This window comes from Nyctibius grandis, chromosome Z (genome assembly GCF_013368605.1).
Source record: "Nyctibius grandis isolate bNycGra1 chromosome Z, bNycGra1.pri, whole genome shotgun sequence".
In the NCBI taxonomy this organism is placed as follows: Eukaryota; Metazoa; Chordata; class Aves; order Nyctibiiformes; family Nyctibiidae; genus Nyctibius; species Nyctibius grandis.
This window is the reverse complement of record NC_090695.1, coordinates 25254104-25274979: the sequence shown is the minus strand read 5'-3', so window position 1 is coordinate 25274979 and position 20876 is coordinate 25254104. Positions and strand designations below refer to the sequence as shown.

At 44.3% G+C, this 20876-nt stretch overlaps 1 protein-coding gene across 1 annotated transcript; it reads left to right on the top strand.

The window, feature by feature from the left end:
• Positions 1 to 17583: 17583 nt before the first annotated feature.
• On the top strand, positions 17584 to 19247 carry S100Z (S100 calcium binding protein Z). Its single transcript, XM_068423632.1, has 2 exons — positions 17584 to 17877; positions 19089 to 19247. The coding sequence occupies exons 1-2, from the start codon at positions 17584 to 17586 to the stop codon at positions 19245 to 19247; spliced, it is 453 nt and encodes a 150-aa protein (XP_068279733.1).
• The last annotated feature ends 1629 nt before the right edge of the window (positions 19248 to 20876 follow it).

Genomic DNA, 20876 nt, shown 5'->3' with positions numbered 1-20876 from the left:
GGGGCCTGTCTGTATTTCTGAGCACTTGGGACAATGGAGCAATTTAACATGAGAAAACAAAGGATATGCTGCCTCTTTGGAGAGGCAGACCCACTGAATAAGAGGAAATGAAGGAAATAATTAGCATATAGAACATAAATTAAAAAGAAAAAAAAAAAGATGCAATGGGTAAAGGGAGTTTCCTGAAAGTCCTGAAGAGTCTCCTGTGTCACGCATTTACAAAAGCTGAGGGGGGGGATGTGAAGAAAACACGAGAAGCAATCAATGAGTCAGGACAGCAGTGTAGGCTGGAAAGGGAACACCACGCTCTGGTGCTCGCTGGATTTGGCTGGCAGTGACTCAGGACTAGTGCATACTTCCAGTTTGACACATCATGACCCCTTGATATTTCATCTTCAAGTTCCAGCAATGCAAACCTGTCTGGTTTTCTGTGAGCAGCTGAACAGAGCAAAACTGAGCAACATGGTTCACAGTGTAAAAATATCGAGGACGAGCCCTTAACGCTAATTCAGAACATGTTGGAGGCAAGTGGTGCTGTATCACGTTCAAATCAAGTTGCTTGTTTTTTTGGTCAAAATCATTAACGTCTCTCGATTAACTTCAAGAGTACAACTGGAAATGCTGGAGATGGCTGTGTTGTGGTGATGCTATTTGTGAGCTGGGGTGGAGGGTGCTGTTCCTGTGAAGAGTGATTCGATGGCAAAATCCAATGCTAAAAGGAAATTATGGATCTGCTCTGCTATAATTTATGAAGACTGTGTTGTGTGTGCTGTCCTGGTTGCCTGGAAGCTCCCTGTGTGACTATATATGGTTAAATTGGTAGAGTTCTGAATACTATGATAGTAGCCACTAAGACAATCCTCAGTAAACATCAGAGTTGCTGCCAGAGCTTGGGCTAGTAGCTGAGCCCAAGGAGCCTCACTTAACTCCCAGAGTCAGCCCACCTGGGTTTTTGGTTAGGAGGATCAGTGATGGAGAGCATGAAGGAGCTTTCTAAATGTGATGGCTGGCAAGCTGTTTGTCCTGATGTCTCTGAAGAGTGCACATGGCTTTGTTTGTGTTTGCTGCTGGAGGATGTAAAGCTGGCTCCAACATCGACAAAACTCAGCCCAGGGTGAGCTCCACAGAGTTAAATTCTGCAGCAGAAGCCAAGAAGGGGTTGGGGAAGGAGGGATGACAGGAGAGAGGGGAGAGAGAGAGTCCTCCCACAGCTACCTTCACTTTGGTAAATGTTTTATGGCAGGGCATGGGCAGACAGTTAGGGAAGGTCCTGGCTCTAGGACATGGGACTCTGCCAGAAGCGGGGAAATGGCAGTGCCCAACTCTGCTGCTGAGGTCATGGCTTCCACTGCCTACGCCTCAAATCAAGACAGCAGGGCTTTAGATATGAAAGATGTCAACAGCCCTGTTGTTTCAAGATAATTTTCTCTTTCATATGCAGTTTAAGTTTAATCAACATTTGGTATGAATACCAACCATAGAGTCACCGCTGGCTGCAGGCACCCAAAGATACTGAACAAGACCTATCAAGTGTGACTGGGAAGAACAAGGGCTCCACAGGGCATTGTGGCCTGAGGACCATTCGGGGAGCCTGTCCACTTAGTGCAGTCACCATAGTCTGCACTGAGCTACATGTGTATCCTATGTCAGCTAATGCACAGTTTCCTTTAGCAGTGCCTTTGTGTTGGGTAGTTCATTCCCTCTTCAAAGGAGAGCAAGCTCCTCACAGTTAGTTTGCACTTGGAAGAGGAGACAAGATGTACATCTCTGCTCTGGTACCTAAGCATCCTACATGGGTAGCTAGATGGCTGTGGAGGGCAGTTCAGCACATCTAAGCTAGCAGCCTCCATCCTTCCAGACCATCCACTTCTCCACCACTTACACAAGGAGTCAAAGTCCCTGTGTTGAAGTCAGAGATACAAGTGTCTCCTTGGCTCTTGGTGTTTCCATGGAGTAGTGTGTCCACTGTGAATTCACATCCTCACTTTTGCATATTAATCTCCTAGCTCCAGGAGACTTCCAGTATGAGAAAGCCTCTTGGTGCCATCTCAGAAGACAAAGGCCACGTAACACGATGCAGGAGCATGGCTTCTCAGCCAAGGGGCAGAGGTACATGTCATGTACCAGCCAAGCTGTCTGTCCAAACCCATGGAGATCGGTGATATTCAGGAACTGGCTGAGGACTCTATTTGTCTGCTGGGGAAAGAATTTTAAATATAGAATCATGTTTTGTTTCGTTTTCTGAAAAACTGCAAAAAGAGCTAATTCTGTGATTAAACGTTCCCTCTTCTGTTTCTAGCTGCTATTGCACACTTTAACAGACAAATGTGAAAGCCTTAATCCACGTTTCCCTGTGCTGTGCAGATAGTTTTGTAATTCCCCATTTCAAACCACACATATATATCTGATTTTAGAGAAGGAGAAGGACTTAACAGATGATATTAAATATCCCTGCTTAGCTTGGGATCAGGGAAGCAGATTGCTAAGGAGAGATACGGGGCTCCTGGAGAGTGTCTTTTGAAGCAGGATATTCTCACAGTGTCTTCCAGTCTCCCTCATTTTTCTTGGATATAAAACATTGTTAAAATGAAATCTTCCAAGCATAATTTTATGTGAACAAGAAGAATCACAGACTCACAGAATCACAGAATGTTAGGGATTGGAAGGGACCTCGAAAGATCATCTAGTCCAATCCCCCTGCCGGAGCAGGATTGCCTAGATCATATCACACAGGAACGCGTCCAGGCGGGTTTTGAATGTCTCCAGAGAAGGAGACTCCACAACCTCTCTGGGCAACCTGTTCCTCATCGTACCCTCACCGTAAAGAAGTTTTTCCTCATATTTATGTGGAACCTTCTGTGTTCCAGCTTGCACCCATTGCCCCTTGTCCTGTCAAAGGATGTCACTGAGAAGAGCCTGGCTCCATCCTCATGACACTTGCCCTTTACATATTTATAAACATTACTGAGGTCACCCCTCAGTCTCCTCTTCTCTAAGCTAAAGAGACCCAGCTCCCTCAGCCTCTCCTCATAAGGGAGATGTTCCACCCCCTTAATCATCTTCGTGGCTCTGCGCTGGACTCTCTCTAGCAGTTCCCTGTCCTTCTTGAACTGAGGGGCACAGAACTGGACACAATATTCCAGATGCGGACTCACCAGGGCAGAGTAGAGGGGGAGGAGAACCTCTCTTGACCTGCTAACCACACCCCTTCTAATACACCCCAGGATGCCATTGGCCTTCTTGGCCACAAGGGCACACTGCTGGCTCATGGTCATCCTGCTGTCCACTAGGACCCCCAGGTCCCTTTCCCCTACGCTGGTCTCCAACAGGTCTGTCCCCAACTTGTACTCATACATGAGGTTGTTCCTGTCCAGATGCAGGACTCTACACTTGCCCTTGCTATATTTCATTAAGTTTCTCCCCGCCCAACTCTCCAGCCTGTCTAGGTCCCTCTGAATGGCTGCGCAGCCTTCCGGTGTGTCAGGCACTCCTCCCAGTTTTGTGTCATCAGCGAACTTGCTGACAGTGCACTCTATTCCGTCATCCAAGTCATTAATGAATATATTGAATAGAACTGGTCCCAGAACCGACCCTTGTGGGACTCCGCTAGACACAGGCCTCCAACTGGACTCTGTCCCATTGACCACCACTCTCTGGCTTCTTTCCTTCAGCCAGTTCACAATCCACCTCACTACCTGATCATCCAGACCACACTTCCTCAGTTTAGCTGCGAGGATGCTGTGGGAGACCGTGTCAAACGCTTTACTGAAATCGAGATAGACCACATCCACAGCTTTACCATCATCTATCCACTGGGTTATGTCCTCATAAAAGGCTATAAGGTTGGTTAAGCAAGACTTCCCCTTGGAGAAGCCATGTTGAGTGCCCCTAATGATCCCCCTATCGTTGATGTGCCTAGAGACAGCACCAAGAACAAGTTGTTCCATCACCTTTCTGGGGATGGAGGTGAGGCTGACTGGTCTATAGCTACCTGGGTCCTCCTTCTTGCCCTTTTTGAAGACTGGAGTGACATTCGCTTTCCTCCAGTCCTCAGGCACCTCTCCCGTTGCCCACGACTTAGCAAAGATGATGGAGAGTGGCCTAGCAATGACTTCCGCCAGCTCCCTCAGCACCCGCGGGTGCATCCCATCAGGGCCCATGGATTTATGGACGTCCAGGTTGCTTAATTGGTCCCTGACCCAGCCCTCATCAACCAAGACAGATTCCTCCTCTATCCTGACTTCTTCTGAGGCCTCAGGGGTCCAGGGCTCCTCAGGACAGCCTCCAGCAGTATAGACAGAGGCAAAGAAGGCATTCAGTAACTCTGCCTTCTTTTCATCCTCTGTCTCCAGGGCCCCCACCTCATTCATCAGTGGGCCTACATTGCCTCTAGTGTTGGTTTTACCTGCAATGTATTTGAAGAAGCCCTTTCTGTTGTCCTTGACCTCTCTTGCAAGGTTTAATTCCAAGGAGGCCTTAGCTTTCCTAGTTGCCTCCCTACATCCTCTGACTACAGACTTCTATTCCTCCCAAGTGGCCAGCCCCTCCTTCCATGATCTGTACACCCTCTTCTTCCACTTGAGTTTGCCCAGCAGTTCCCTGTTTAACCATGCAGGTCTCCTGGTACTCTTCCTTGACTTCCTACCTGCTGGGAAGTCAAGGAAGAAGTGGTGTTGTTTATCTCCTGTAATCCCCAGGTTTCTGAAATTGTATGACATATGGAAGTTTATTGTCAGCAATAGCTCATTTTTTTCATTGTTTTTGCAGCGTCTGAGCCCGCGTGAAGTTTTCCATTGTGGAAATGTTGCTTCACCTGCAAATGTCTGCCTGTAACTTAATGCATGTTTACCACAGCCATTCTAGCTACAAATAACTTTGTGCTGGTGAGGGTGGTGACTCAGGCCGCTTCACAAGAGTGGACTCAATAAGAAATAAATGTATTTCTTAAGTAAGGAATGAATCTCCTCCATCCTTTGAGCAAAGGCAGAGTCCCATTTGAACCATTTTTTACCAGCCTTTAGTCTTCCTCAGTGAGAAATTGTAATACTCTTGCAAGATGCTGCAAGTGCACTTCTGTTTGGTATCAAAGGCAGGACTGAGGCTGGGATGCAGCTCTTGAGCTGCAACCTATCATGTCAGGTGAGTCAGGGACAGCTGAGAGTGCTGGATGTGTCCCATCAGTGGGGCTGCATTGTTAGAGACGGTGAGAGCATCTGTCTTTCATTTTACTGCAAATTTCTCTTGACAGTGAACTGAAGAGTGAAGAATGGGGAATGCCTGGACTCGGTCCCCTGACAAAAAAAAAAAAACAACCAAAACACTAGATACTTTGTAATATCATCATTTAGGAGCTTTCCATGGGTCAACAACATCTGTAATTTTCATTGCTGGAAAGTTATTGTTGATCTGCTCTGTAAGTGGCATAATTTTACTTAGATAATCCTTAGAATAAAAGGCATCAATTCCTGTTATATTTGTTGTTTCAGGGACGACTGGAAGATGGAACATGTGCATGCAATTGATAAAGGCACCATAATCAGAGGGCTGTAGAGTTAAGGCAGCAATCACTACTGATAGGATACTGCTTTCTGCCATACTTCTGCCACATAATGACTCTGAGGAGTCTTAAAAGCCTCAAGTGTTTGAGATTGCTTCTTTCTATCTGAAAACAGGGATACTTGCACTGTTGTCCCAAAATGAACATAAACACCCAACTCAACATAAAGGAAACAAGATGGTAGCATGTACTTGCTGCTGAGAACCTGCCAGCCTTTTGTATCTGCTAATTACCCCAAGAAACACAAAATCTCTAGAAAAAGAGAGCAAGGAAGGATGGTGGTACCATCACCATGCTTTTTAGTTCAGGAATGGCAGTGCTTTGCATTATCAAAAGTACATCTCAAATCTCACTGAATACCAGTTCAGGATTTGTATCAGTGTATTGTCCTGCATTCTCTGGAAATACTAGAGGGACAATGAGCTTTTAAAGAACCTTCAAACAATGGCAACAGAGTTAGCTTGGAAAAGACTTTCTGTAAAGGTAAAATGTTATTTCACTCTAAAATCACTGCATAAAGGCAGAAAAATACTTGCAGAGGAAATAAAAGCTTGAACTGGAAAATGTTGCAGATTATATCAGTCACTGACGTTCTCCTTTTCATACCTCAGAGTCTTTGGTCAAATATCTGAAAAGCAGATAACAGAAATTCATATAGTTCTGATTATGAAAGAATTTCTTTTCACAGAGTTATATACCTCTTAGAAGGTACAATATAAATGTTATTGAACTCTTATGGATAACAAATGTAGAAAGCTCACTGGAATCAGAGAGTTTGAATGCAACCTGTGCAATGTTCTGTGGATGAGAAAGGGTGTAAACAGTGTTATGTAGCTCTTTGAAGTAAAGAGAAGACCCGCTGATCAAAGGTGGAATATTGTTCGTCATTGAGATGAGAAGGAAGCTCTGTGAATGTAACATCAGCTCTTTCAAGGCTCTGTTATAGGGGCACTTGAAAATGGGGTAAGAGCAATAAAACATTACTCATCCTTTTAGAAGGCAACAAAGCAGTAAATCTCTAAGTGGATTTATGCACGATTGCTCTGTTTTCCACAGCAGACATGATGACTATTTTTAGTGGCACATAGACAAAGCAGATAATTGCTCTGTGGGCCTTCCATCTGTCATAACTTTTACTCACCCATTTTAACTCTCTTTGGTGATTTTATTCCAGTTTATTTCCAAATTTTGATAATGTATTTTAACCATGATGTGTATTGGTTGAGTAACAGTTCTGCAGTCACTTGTGTCTATTTCTCCTCTTCCATCTGTTTTGTCTACTTCTCTTCCAATATCTATCTAATGTCTTTGTTTTTATGCACTAACTGCTGAAACCAGTTCCATTCAGACTACATCTGTGCATCTAATAGAAAGGACCTGAAAGTGAGCTAACTGATGAGCCACCAAAAACAGGCTTCCCATAGCAAGATCATGGGAAATTATGCACAGCCTCGTGCTGCAGAGTGAAATCTGAAGAGGTCTGCTGGAGCTGAGCTTTCAGAGGCGAGGGAGTCCCTTCCTGAAAACATAGGGGCTGAAAGGCTGCATGAGTGTTAACACTTGGGATGTGCAGAAGCAAGGACAAAATGAGCAAGGAGAAGTGAATCTGAGGGATCAGAACAACACTCCACAGCACTGGCAAAGGCTGGAGAATGGGTTTTGCGGTTGTTTAGCTGTGTCCAGGGACACATAAGTGCAGATGTATTCTCTGTCACCATGCCAGGCTTACATCCAGCCTCTCAGCATCTGACATGCCAGGCGATACAGGACTGTGATATGAGACAGGAGAGTGTATAAATGGGGTGTGACTCAGGAGGCCAGCTTGAAGCCCATGGTGCCATCACATTGTGTGACACGAAGGCACCTCACCATTGGCCAGCAGCTTGGACAAGGTACCTGCCGGGGCTGGTGGGGCCAGGAACTCCTGCTGCTGCCCTGCAAAGGTGAGGCACCACAGCAGGGTAGTGTATCTTGCTGATTAACTTGAGTGTATCTGCACAATGCTGTGTATTCTCAGTATCTCCTCCAAACAGAGAGAAAACATGCAGCCCCAAATTCTAAGTAAACTCTAAGGTGTGAAGAGGAAATTATGCTTATTGGCTTTCTTTGTTCCTCCCACCATCTCAGCTGTTTTTGGTTTGCACATGGGTGCAATATGTCTCTGGGCCATCATTTATGATGTTCATTAAACTTGGAACAACCACCTAATTTCCTTGTTTTTTAAAGGCAATTAAACCAGTTGTACCTTACAAACATCTGCCTTTGGCTCTCAGTTTACATCAGCTTTTTAACACTCAGCCTAGCTGCTGCTGAGACTTGCATTGCTCCTGTAGTGTTAGTCCAGCTCCATTCCTAGTACCATCAAAAATTTGCTTTTCTAGAGCAGATCCCTCAGAGCCAGCGCAGCTGTAATAGCCATGAGAACATCCAAGGAGAATTGCAAGTATGTTCTGCTTTCGGAGTTCTGCTTTACTGCAACCTGGTCCTGGAAATGAATGTTTTGTCTACCCTGGACTTTTCAATTCATTTTCTCCCTATTCCAATATTACTGGGACAGCCATTTAAACCATGTGGGAAAGCAGAGGCTGTCAGAACTAGATCTGGTCCCATATTATTGTTGGCATAGATTTTTTTCAGATAACATAGAATATAACTGGCCTTTCATGTCAGGCAAAAGCTAGTTGTCATCTAGTAACCTGCTAGGAACAGTGGCTGATGTGGGTAATGTAGGAAAGAGGACTAGAGTGGGATAAGGCCAGTACTTCCCCAGAATACTCATCCAGTCTCCAGTGATTTGTGTTTTGGAGATGACACAAGCTTTTGTATTTAGCATCTCTAAATAAATATTTCCCAGGAATTTGTCATAGCAAGCTGTTTCACAGCTTAAAAATGTTCTTCTGTTTGTTTTGAACTTTTTTTTCTAATTTCTCCTTATTTCTTTATTGGAAAAGACCATGAATAATTAATTCTTACTAACCTTCTTCATGCCATTCTCAATTATATGAACTTTTTTTACCTCCCTGCTCAGTTATGTCCTTCTGCAGACTGAGATGCTGTCCTGGTTTAACCACAGCTAGCAACTAAGCCCACACAGCTGCTCTCTTACTCCTCCGCGGTGGGATGAGGGAGAGAATTGGAAGGGTAAAAGTGAGAAAACTCATGGATTGAGATAAAGACACTTTAATAGGTAAAGCAAAAGCCACGTGCACAAGCAAAGCTAAATAAGGAATTCATTCACTGTTTCCCATCGTTAGGCAGGTGTTCAGCCATCTCCAGGAAAGCAGGGCTCCATCACGTGTAACAGTTACTTGGGAAGACAAACACCATCACTCCGAATGTCCCACCCCTTCCTTTGTCTTCCCCCAGCTTTACATGCTGAGCATGACGCCATATGATATGAAATATCCCTTTGGTCAGTTGGGGTCAGCTGTCCCAGCTGTGTCCCTCCAAAATCCTTGTGCACCCCCAGCCTACTTGCTGGTGGGGGGGTGTGAGAAGCAGAAAAGGCCTTGACATTATGTCAGCCCTGCTCAGCAGTAACGAAAACATCTCTGCATTATCAACACTGTTTTCAGCACAAATCCAAAACAGAACCCCATAGTAGCTACTATGAAGAAAACTGATGCTATTCCAGACAAAACCAGCAGAGATGCCTTGTGTATTTAACTGTTATAATACAGAAGCTGTTTCTTTGCTGCTCTTATCCTTATCTCTTCTAATCCTGCTGTACTGTTTGTAAGATGAAGGTAGGAGGACCACCACGATATTGAAGAATTGGGCTCACCTTGGACTTACTACTTAGTGGCATAAGAACACTTCTGGTTTTCCATTTTCTGTTTCTCTCCTAATCCTGTTTGTTTCCAGGTCCTTATAGGACCAACATTTTCACTTGTGGTAACCCTAAGATCTTGTTCATAATTCCTAACAATCAACTCAAAGCTCATAGCTATGTATGAAAAACTGAATTTCCCTACATCACTTCGTGTTTATCTATGCAGAACTTATCTGCCACTGTATCACTCAGTTCCGTGAGGTCCTTCTGTGTTCTTCACAGCTCGACTTTAACTTTTTACCTTACTTTATATCCACAAAAAAACCTTCATCCTTTCATTATTCATTCCCTTTCACAGATCACTCATGAGTATGTTGAATAGCACTGGCCCTATGACAGATACCTGTGGAACTCCATTGATGGGGTCAGTTCACTGGTAAAACCTGATAATTTATTCTTTATTTCCTATCTTTCCATTAGTCATTTACTGTGTGAGTCTTTTCCTTGTACCCCATGGCAGCCTAGTTTCTTTAAGAATGAGGAATGCTTTCTGGGAACAAGGTGGACAGTAATCAGGGAGGTCACCTATCACGGACTCCTTCAGGCAACATCAGTAGATTTGAGTTATGACTCCTCTTTACTTTTCTCCAGTGTACTGTGTTTGGTCATGTTCCTGCCTTTCTGTTTTTCAGGCTGGTCTCCACCTTTTCACCCAATATGGATAGCAGACAATATTCAGCAGTTCTCTGGATACTGCCCAGCACCTCTCCACTTGGCATCATACCTGCCAAGTTTCTGTGCTTTGGTCCTGAGGCAGATTTCAGCCAGTGGCTCCCATCATTTGTCTACCTCAAGTTCCTCTAGAGCTTCAGGATGGATACCATCCAGTCCTGGCAACTTGTTATGGCTTGTTTTGAGGATTGCCCTACAACATCTTCTACCTACACTTCAGTTTGAGGCAGATCATTCAGCATGTCCCTTTCTCTGTGCTGTGGGAACCTCACTGTGAAAACATATGCAAAATATTTATTTAGGTTTTCTGCTACAGCCTTATTATCTCTTTATACTGTGACCATCTGCTGGCCCTCAATGCCCTCTTCAGGCTTCTTGATCCCATTGTATTTGGACAAGAATTCATGGCTTTTTGAAGGTTGCTCATGTAAGAGCTCTGGAGGAGATTACATTACTCTGGTCTTTTCCTCTTCTTCCATTTGCCCTCCAAACAGTGGCAGCAAGTGCTTCTGAACTTTCTTTTTCCCACAGCAGGTGCTAAATTTGGGATGTGTTATTAAGGGACAGAGGTTTCCACAGATGCCTGCTGCTGTCCGTTTGCCTTTAATTAGTGGAATACACAGCCTGAATTCGGCAAAGCATGTGCTTAAATCCCATTATTTTAACACTGACCTGTGTTAAGCACTTAAATTCTCTGTCAAGTTTATAGCTCTAGCTAATAAGCCGTGGGCATGGGATATTTTTCTCTGCAATTTTAAATGCTATTACTTCTCATTTGGCATTTTGTTGATAATGCAGACCCTTATGCAGAGCTTGCTGTAGTAGTGCAGTGGTGAAACACCTATGTGTGTCCTGGAACAGTCAGGTGGGAGTCTGACTCCCTCAGGCCCTGCAGCTTGAGTCATTTTCATCGTTATTGCTTGCATGAGATCTGGAAGCAGCAGTTCTTCAGCAGGACACTAAGGGGCAGCCCCAGACCAAAAGAAGTTTTCCTCGTGTTTTTTTTGTATACATACAAACTGAGAGAAAACTTTATTCGCTCCACTTTTCTATATTGATTTAACATCAACAGTGCCCAGGAATATTGAATCAAGTCAGTCTGGACTGTTTTTTTCCCCTTGCAACTTTTAGTAGATATTTATTTCTGCCAATGCACTGGTGATAAGGAAGGTGAGTCTCTTTGCCAGTTATCTCAAGATGGGCCCATTTGAACTCACAGAGAGACCAGAAAGGATGGAAAAAATGCAGTGAGCTCTGCCTTGGTGGTCGCCCATGCATCATGGCATGGCCGAGTGCATGTAGAAGCATGTGGTTGTATGGGCCAGGGGCTTTTGCTGCTTGGTGGAGCTCATTGCCCCCAGAGAGCTATTTATACCACCCCTAGGAAGCCCATTCCCAAAGTAATAGCTGATGTGTGGACAGCTGGAAATCAGGAAGGAGGAACTGAGGCAGGACTCACTCAACAGCCCACGTAGGACCAGGGAAAACCACTACAACCTGGTAGGTGACTTGGCCACCATCCCATGACACAGTCTGAGTTCACCAGCCCTTGCAAGGAGGGCTCCCAATCGTTATGAAGCATAACCTGAACCTAGCTGCAAAAACCTTGTGGAAGGAACTGGACGTTTAAGTGAATTAGGACGAAGGCTGCTGCACGTTAATACAAGTTCAAATTAGAAACAAACATGAGCTGGTCAGAACCAGTGTGTCTCAAAAGGGTGGATTTGCCTTATTGATAAGTGCATTTAACACAAAGGGAATTACTACCTTGGCTTTGTTCAGAAGGTAATGTATTGCCAAATACTATCTGTAACGTGAGCTACGCTGGGTGCATGTGCTCTGGTTACGGGGGTAGAGCTGCTCTGTGGCTCTGTAATGGGACTCCCTGCCACTACCTGAGGCAGAGCTGGCTCTGACTCCATGTCTACGCTGAGGTATTTTACACTATTTTGGTATCCTCCCTTGGTGTAGATAGACTGCATTAAAGTAATAAATGGCCTGGATGATACACAGCTGGATACATACTTCTGCTTCAGAGGTTTATGAGGAAGAAAGGATTGTATAGCCAGAATATCACTCCAAAACTCCTAGTTAGGGTTAATGAAGGCTTTCTAGGCTATTTTCCACATAACTTCATGTTGCCTCCACAGGCTAGTAACAGGTGGTTGCTCACAGAGGGAGGAAAGGGTGGCTGATCCTCTCCCTGGAAGTGTTCAACGTCAGGTTGGATGGGACTTTGAGGAACCTGGTCTAGTGGAAGGTGTCCCTGCCTGTGGCAGGGGGGCTGGAACTAGATGATCTTTAAGGTCCCTTCCAACCCAAACCATTCTATGATTCTTTGATTTTCTGGGAGGAGGAAAGGGAGCGGTTGGTGGTGGCACAAGTCCGTATCTCAAGTACAGACAATGCTCCAACTGCAGTCTGAAACAAGTATCACAAGATATCCATATCATATGGTGTCATACTCAGCATATAAACCTGGAGGAAGAAGGAGGAAGGGGGGGACATTCAGAGTGATGGCATTTGTCTTCCCCAGTAACCGTTGCTCGTGATGGAGCCCTGCTTTCCCTGAAGATGGCTGCATACCTGCCTGCCCATGGGAAGGAGTGAATGAATTCCTTGTTTTGCTTTGCTTCTGCACGTGGCTTTTGCTTTACCTATTAAACTGTCTTTATCTCAACCCACAAGTTTTCTCACTTTTACCCTTCTAATTCTCTCCCCCAACCCACTGAGGGGGAGCTAGCAAGCGGCTGTGTGGGGCTTAGTTGCCAATTGGTGTTAAACCATGACACAGGGAAAGGAACAACCTCCACCTCCTCTGGTGAAATCAGATGGCTGACTCGTTCTGTAAGGCTAGCATCTATTACTGCTTGAGCAAAAAGAGCAGAATTCAGCCCTATATAGTCTTTGTGCAGTGCCAGGTGAAAATCTGCCCTTCTGCTTCTGACAGCTGTTGATTTTGCAGTGTGCACTTTAATATTGTACTACTCATTAGGAGAAGGGCACAGCTGGAGCAGTCTGCAAGGGGCAAGCACTAAAACATGGAATTAGACTGGGCGAGTCAGGAGGCAGGCTACTTTCAAGTTTATTTTTGAGTTCGGCTGAGGAGCCAAGAGTATTTGAAGGGAATTTATAAACTCAACAAAGTCAAACTCTTTTTGTAGTGGTAGGTGGTGCAAAAAGGGCTAGTGGCCACAACTGAAGCTTGGGATGCTCGGACTGGATGTTAGGTTAAACATCTTCCCCAAGGAGGTAGTATAGCACCAGGGCAAGTTACCCAAGAACTTGTGACTTCTCTATCCTTGGAGTTTTTCAAGTTTTAACTAAATGAAGCCATGGCTGGTCTGGTCTGGCACTGGTGATCATCCCACTTTGACCAGGATGTGGGACTAGGCACCTCTGGAGTGCCTTCCCACCAGCACTGCGGTGATTCGGCAGGTTGCAATAAACAACGTTTAGTCATGAATGAGGAAGGCATCAGTCTTCACGTCTCTAGTCATGTGGTGGTCCTGCTCCCTCTGCCAGCCACATGTCTGCTCCTGCTCCCGTATTTACCCTGGTGGAAACCAGAGTGCGGGGGAGGATCAAAGGGGGAATGCTGGCTGCTGACACAGAGTTGGGTCTTGCCCTTATACAGAAGTACTTGCAGGCTGTGTTGACTTTAGTTATCTTCAAAGCCTATTAAATACTATAGAAAAACAGACTGTGCTGGAGTTTTGGATGAAGGGCTAAAACCAGTCAACTGATAATCATGACTTTTGAGTAGTCTCTGGGACCTCCACTTAGAGGAGTTAGGAGATGTTTTCTGTCACTGGAGCTTCTGGCCGGATTTTACTAGCCAGGGAGTGAAAGGATGGACACAGCAAACTGGATGTCTCTTAACAAACAAGCTCAGTGCAGCCATTGCTCTGTACATGTAATCCACCAGTGTGGAACAGAGGGTTTCTTACATAACTAGCTGGAGTGAAAATAGCTGTTGAAAGAGACTGCACAGATTATATCACTGTCTAAATTATTGAGCTGATGTCCTGGAGCCAGAGAAAACGCTCCTTTTATGCCAGAGTGAATGGAAGCTGTCCAGTATGGGATATGCATAAGAACTGAAAGGCACACACGGTGATTTACCAATGTGCATCATTGTTTCGCAGCACAGTTCAATGGGAAACCTACTGAGTGCCATTCACCAGTGGTTGGGCCAATTTTTTCATTCAGGATTGATGCTGGTTGCTATATAGAGGCTATTGGTTCAAGGAGCGCAGCAGTTCTCAGATGTCACCAAGTAACATAGTGTGCGGATAGTCTGACTGGTAATTATTCAGATGGATTCTTTCTACGATGATAAAAGAGGTCCGTTCTCTCATCTGGAGTTTTGCGTTTTATGCATAAATCCACTTTTTCCTACACCTCTCCCACTTACTTGGCAGGCAATGAAAAAAAATCCTGTCCTGGGGATGGCAACTCTGAAAGTTTATACCTGACTCCTGGAAGTTGTACCTCCTGTAAACTCTGCTTAGATAATTAATTTGCAATATTCATCAGCCAAAGGATAGATGTAATATACAAAGAGGAGGATTTTATACTTATGTATTGACTCAGCTGTTGTTGTGGGTGAAACTGTTATTGAATAAATGGCAAAAATACCCAGTGTTTTAATGTTTATCTGGTTTACATTTCTGAGCAATAGTTATGAGCATTAGTGAATCACAGGCAAGACATAGCCCTGCATGGCTGTACATAAGAGACTCCATAAGAGGCTTTTTCTTAGCATATGCAAAGACATAGAGTATGCCCAAGATCTGAGTCGGAGAGCTGTGCTGCGCCTGATATCACCCATGTTCTTCTCCCACAAGCTGCATATGGTCCAGCTAGGTCCCTGTGCTTGCTGGAGCACAAGGACTTACTCTGTACAAAACTGTGCACCCGTTAGCTATCCCCAAATACAGAGAGGTATGGGGAGAAATTCTTCTCCCAGACTCTTCCCTGACTCCAGGAGGGATTATGTTCCTCTTGTTGCATATCAACATTTCCAGGCTGGTTTTCACCTGGACCCTTTCTCAAATTTACCTGAGCATCGACTCCCCCCATCCCTGGTGAGCACTCATGACCGCAGTGATGGGAGGTGAAGGCGTACATCCTGCCTGCAGTATAGTGCATGTCTGCAGGGACCTCTAACCAAAAGAGCCTGCCTACTGTTTTGGAAACAACATTTTACATACCGTTACCTCCCATGCTGCTGGGATCCAGTATTTTTGCCTGGTTCCACTTCCCTTCCCCTTCTCCCAGAGGCACATCTGAGACCCCTTGGGTTGTAGAGACTTGTCACAGCACAGATGGAAGAAGTGTTGTGTCTGGAAGCAAAGGAGGCAGGCAGAAGTGTGGGCTGAGATCTACTATGACACTTAAAATTATGAGTGCCTGGAGGCTTTCAGAGCTAAAAACAATGCTTATTTCCTAGAATCACAGAATCATAGAATCATGGAATCGTTCTGGTTGGAAAAGACCTTTAAGATCATCAGGTCCAACCGTTAACCTGGCACTGCCAAGTCCACCACTAAACCACGTCCTTAAGCACCCCATCTACACGTCTTTTAAATACCTCCAGGGACGGTGACTCCACCACTTCCCTGGGCAGCCTGTTCCAGGGCTTGACAACCCTTTCAGTGAAGAAATTGTTTTCTGATATCCAATCTAAACCTCCCCTGGCACAACTTGAGGCCATTTCCTCTTGTCCTATTGCTTGTTACTTGGAAGAAGAGACCAACACCCACCTCACTACAACCTCCTTTCAGGTAGTTGTAGAGAGCCGTTCTCTTCATTGGCTTTCCCCCTGGCTGGAATAAAAGAGAGAAAGAGCTGCAGCTGTGTGCACTCTTGCTGTTTATCTCTACAGTTGTCCTCGCTGGACATGCACATTAAGCAGGTGGAGGGCATTACTGAGGGAAAGCAAACCCAAAGCAAGCAGTTTTCCATTTCATGTGGCTGTCATGAAAACTGTAGCCATTTGGTATTTTGGGTAGTAAGTAGGCCCTACCATGGTGAAGCTGCTGTTTCTTGCATCCCCCAGCCGTTGCTCCTGGGGACAGCGAGTCCCTGGGGTCAGGGTAGGAGAAGCTCTCCTGGGGGAAGATCATTTATTAAAAGAGAGTTGCTGAACTGCAGCTGCCATGCAGGACTGATAAAAATGAAGCCAAGCCTGTTGATCAGTGCACACTGTAATTTCAGGTACACCTTCCTCTGAAACTGGTTTCCTCGTTTCCTCCTGAGGACACATGTACTACAGCAAGAATTTCATTCAGCCAGAGCCAACGTTTTAGGCTCATGGAGACATCTGACAATAAAGGTGGACGTCTCAAGGGATTTGTGGCAGACTTGCCTGCAAGCCCACCCCTAGGTACCCACATATCTTTGAACACTGGCTGCCAGCATTGAGACATTTAGAGTCTCAGCTGTAGAAGTGCAGAGAGACAGATTAGAAAGAGTTCTTTTGAAAATGGGGGAAAGTTGTTTTATACTGACTTGGTAGCTGCTAGCATTTTCTAATTTTGACCTTCAGGTCCCAGATGGGCCTATTTGTAAAAGGTCAAACGATAAAAAAATACCTCGTATAATTTGCACACAGCCCTCTGCTCTGCCTAGTGAATATTTTAGTGACCCATTTACAGCAAGCAGCTTTTATTGAACAGAGTAGGCAAATGCACAAAGAAACAGAAGCCCTGTCATCCTTGTGACAGTTATACGTCTGTCAGCCTGATAAACAAGAGCCTGTGCATGGTTTTTGAAAGGAAGGTGACCATCACCTGTGATCTGAGCATTTTCTTGCATACGCCTCAGCTAGCCTGTAAAGCAGGTAAGTCTTAGCCTTTGCATAGTGATATTGTTCAGGACTCCAATCTTACATTGAATTTCATTCTGGCTTTTGAAATCTCTCTCCCGGGTCTTAATCAACATACTGTTTCCCTTCCACCTGATTTCTATTTTTAGTTATTTTTTGAGTCAGCTATTCAGAAACTAATTGCATTTCTGTCTTTTTTCTTGGTGGTGCTTCCCGGTGTACCTTCTTATTGCATGCTCGATGAAGCAAACCCTCGGGGGTGCCTAGGTCACATTTGTTTGTTCCAGGTAATTTACAGGCAAAACGGTCAGCCCAAGCAAACACAACCGAATAAATTGAAAGCTGGTGCTTCTGTCCTTATTACTGGTGACTTTCCTCTAACCACCTAAGAAACTGGTGTGGAGCCTTCTCTACAAATGCGCATCCACTTTGGCTGCTGTAATTTGTTGAACTATTTTCTTGAGAAAACTTTTGAATGAACAGGTAGGAGGACGTGCCTTCATTTCCCCTGTGCTTTCAGCTATGGGTATGAAAGACTTCCTTTTACAGTAGCTTTGCAAAATGGATGCACTGTAGATCACTTTCTTAAAGGCCTTCCTTTCTGATTACCTTTTTGAAGTAATTGCTAGTGAGTTGAGGACAATGTTTTATTTTATAACAGTCTAGACTTGCTCACACACAGTTGACAAGATGGATCAACTGAAAACCCATTTTTTCAATACTGGTAACAATTTCTGTCTTCAGCTAGCTCTCCACCCCTTCCCTGAGACTGGCCTTTGGTTTGGCTCCTGTGCAATGTCACTGACTCTGGATCTTTGCCCTGCAGCTCTCCTGCTCGCTGCTATGTCCACACCTCCGGAAGACGCAATGGACACCTTGATTAGGATTTTCCATCACTACTCTGGCAAAGAAGGAGACAGATACAAGCTCAGTAAAGGAGAACTCAAGGAGCTCCTCACCAGCGAGCTCACTGACTTCCTTTCAGTAAGACGCAGCTCCCAAATCTCTTAAGTTACTGTTTCATGTCTGGGATAAGCAGCTATCAAAGTGTTTGGGAATAGCAATACCTTGTGCAAGGCACATCCTACCACAGCCTCTCAGATGACAGTTGTCTTCGTGGAGCTGGACAGAAGGAGATGAGATCAAATGTCCCTTTTGAAAAGTGTGTTTTCAGAGGGTGGTCCAGGCCTGGTGCCCTGTCATGTGCCACCAGCGGCAGAGCCAGGTACCTGTGCTCCACCTACTCCTCTGCACTTTTGAACAGGAGGGTAAGGGCAGCCTAGAAGCAGTAACAAAATCAATGCTAAATCTGGCTTTAATCATTTTTTTGCTTATTTGTTCATTTTTAGTAGCAGGGCATAAATAAGTCCTTCACAGAATTAAATCCAGCAACCAGTTCTCATGAGACAAGACAGTATCTCATGCACAATGGCCACAGACACAGTACAGCTGCTTGTGTGCCTTGCAGAGAGATGCTAAGAAAATCCTTTCAGCCATAAGCTGCTGATCTGAATATCTCTTTGCACATTTGTTATGTTCTGCATTACACAGCAGGGATGCTTTTTATGGAATAATGACCAGATTCATAATTGTTTTTCTGTATCCTCTTAATTGAGAGAATTGTTGTGGACCCTATCAGCAGCAGCAGGATTTTTTTTACATTGTATCCATTTCCTTGATTTTTTTTTTTTTGAGTCTCGGCTATTGATTTATTATTACTAGATTCACTGTTCTTAATCCCATTGAATAGGATGTGTTGTTTGCTAAGTAAAGATTTTCTGAATGTGATGAACGGAGGTATAATACAACCACTTATGAATAGCCTGTTGAAAATCTACATACTGCTTGTTAGGAAATGATACAGAGAAATGCACATTATAGATCCATCTTGTTAAAAGAATTCAGTGCTCAGCAGCTCCTAAAATCTGTTTGATTCATTTCCGTGCCTATTTAGTAGCTGTATTCCTTCTAAGAGCTACACTGTCTTCAATTTCTGTTGCCATGCAGTTTTGGGACTCAAGACCTATGTTTTTAATGCTGTGACTAGTGGTATATTAGAATTCAGGTGCATATTTCATGCAGCCTTTTATTTAATAGCACCGGGGCTTGTGACATACCGGTGGGTTGCACTGTCAGGTGTGCCAGAATTATGCATTCAAGATTTGCACAGCTAAGTCACTGTTCTTTCTCTTCAGGGCCAAAAGGATCCTCTTCTGATTGATAAGATTATGAAAGATCTGGACTCCAATAAAGACAATGAAGTGGATTTTAATGAATTAGTCGTTCTGGTTGCTGCTTTGACTGTGGCATGTAATGATTTCTTCAAAGAACAGCTAAAGAAAGAGGGATTTTAAAAATGCTTAATACAATCAGTCTCCTGGCCACAAATGCAAGTGAAGCAAGCCTAGTTAGGTAGCCCTCATCAGCATTTAGTGAAAGCAAACCATCATCTGTCCATCTGTCCAACTGTAAGACATTTACAGACCAGATCAGCAGCTGGTGTAGGCTGGACCAAAGCCAGTTTACACTATTTGAGATCTGGCTTTTAATACTTTCAGTCTTTGCACTGAGTGCATCTGTAACGCAGATTCATCAGTTGCCCAGGTCAGGGGCTTGGGGTGACAGATCGTTTGGCTGGAGTTGAGACTTCTGTTTCTTAAATGTCAGTGGGAAGTAAAAGGCACATGAATGTTACTTTTATACTTTGTGAACTGGAAAATTTGAAATGAGACATAAAACTTGCAATTTAGTTTTCAGTCATTCTGTAAGAAACATATTTTTGCAGCTCAAAAAGAGCAGCTTGCTCTTTTTGCTCAGCTCTGCTTATTCTAAAGCCCTTTTTAGATGCTGCTCTGTACCTCCCCACACTCTCGTATTTCAGATGTGGTCACAGCTGTCTCCTGCCTCCTGAGCAGACGGCACCACTTGCCATTGTTACGGGTTCATTTCCCTCACCACCCCAGCATCAATTTTGTTGTGTTGGCATTACTGCATCCCAGTAGTCCACCTCTTCATTCAGCATAAATGAATTTATTCATATGATAAATTATTCAAATACATAGAGGATTTAGTCAGCAAACTGCTCTGAGGGCTGATGGAAGGACTGAGTCTTCAGGGGAAATGTAAATGCCTTCTGCTTTCGCTATTCTGGCACCCTTAAGAGAAGGGCTTTTAGAGGACCATTTCTGGGGGATTTGATGACGGGGTCCCAGGGTACAGCTTTGTAATGTGAGTCATCTTATAGAACAATGATTTCATCTCACGCTGATCCAACCCACTGCTTGGAAGCAGTGCAAAAGGGGCAGTGGGACCCCTTGGCCAGGCATGGAGAGAGTAGGACAATCCCTTTCAGTCTTAACCTGCCCTTGGGTTGAATTAAGAGTACTTCGCACTCCTGTTTGAATTAAGAATACTTCCAAACCCCTGCGAATCCTCAGCAGCAGGGTGACATGGCTTTTTTCCTGCATGGAGGGCTCTCTTTATTCCTTGTTATTTTATTGGTACCTTCAAACTATAATAAAACACATCTGAATTAAATGAAGATTTTCTGTTTGTGTAAAGAGGTTAAAAAAAAAATCCCCCAATAAAGACACGCCCTAATAGGCAACATTTGAAGAACGCATTTCAGTTGTCTCTCCTCCTCAGACTGTGGATATCATTCAGTAAATACTATCTTTGTATATCATATATTGCTAAGATGATGTAATTTATTGTAAGAAGGGGATTCTATAGGGTCTAATAAATACAACAAGGGGCAGACATCATCCCAAGAAAGGGGTTGCCACCAAATGATGTTATCGCAGAAAAAAGGAGACTTTGGGATGGTGGCAGAAGTAGAATGTGCTGCCTCTTTAACTCTTCAGTAACTGAAGTTATACAGGATTCAGAGAAGCTCTGATAGGGGAACACTCCAAAAATTATTAAAGTAAAACTGACAACTACACAACTTTTTGCCCTCTGCAATGTTGTGCACCTTAATATCA

Bases quoted from the DNA above. Each gene is read 5' to 3' on its own strand.
- S100Z (XM_068423632.1), top strand. From the start codon at position 17,584: ATGGATCAACTGAAAACCCATTTTTTCAATACTGGTAACAATTTCTGT. The intron at 17,878-19,088 runs GTAAGACGCAGC...CTTTCTCTTCAG, and splicing joins AGCTCACTGACTTCCTTTCA to GGCCAAAAGGATCCTCTTCT.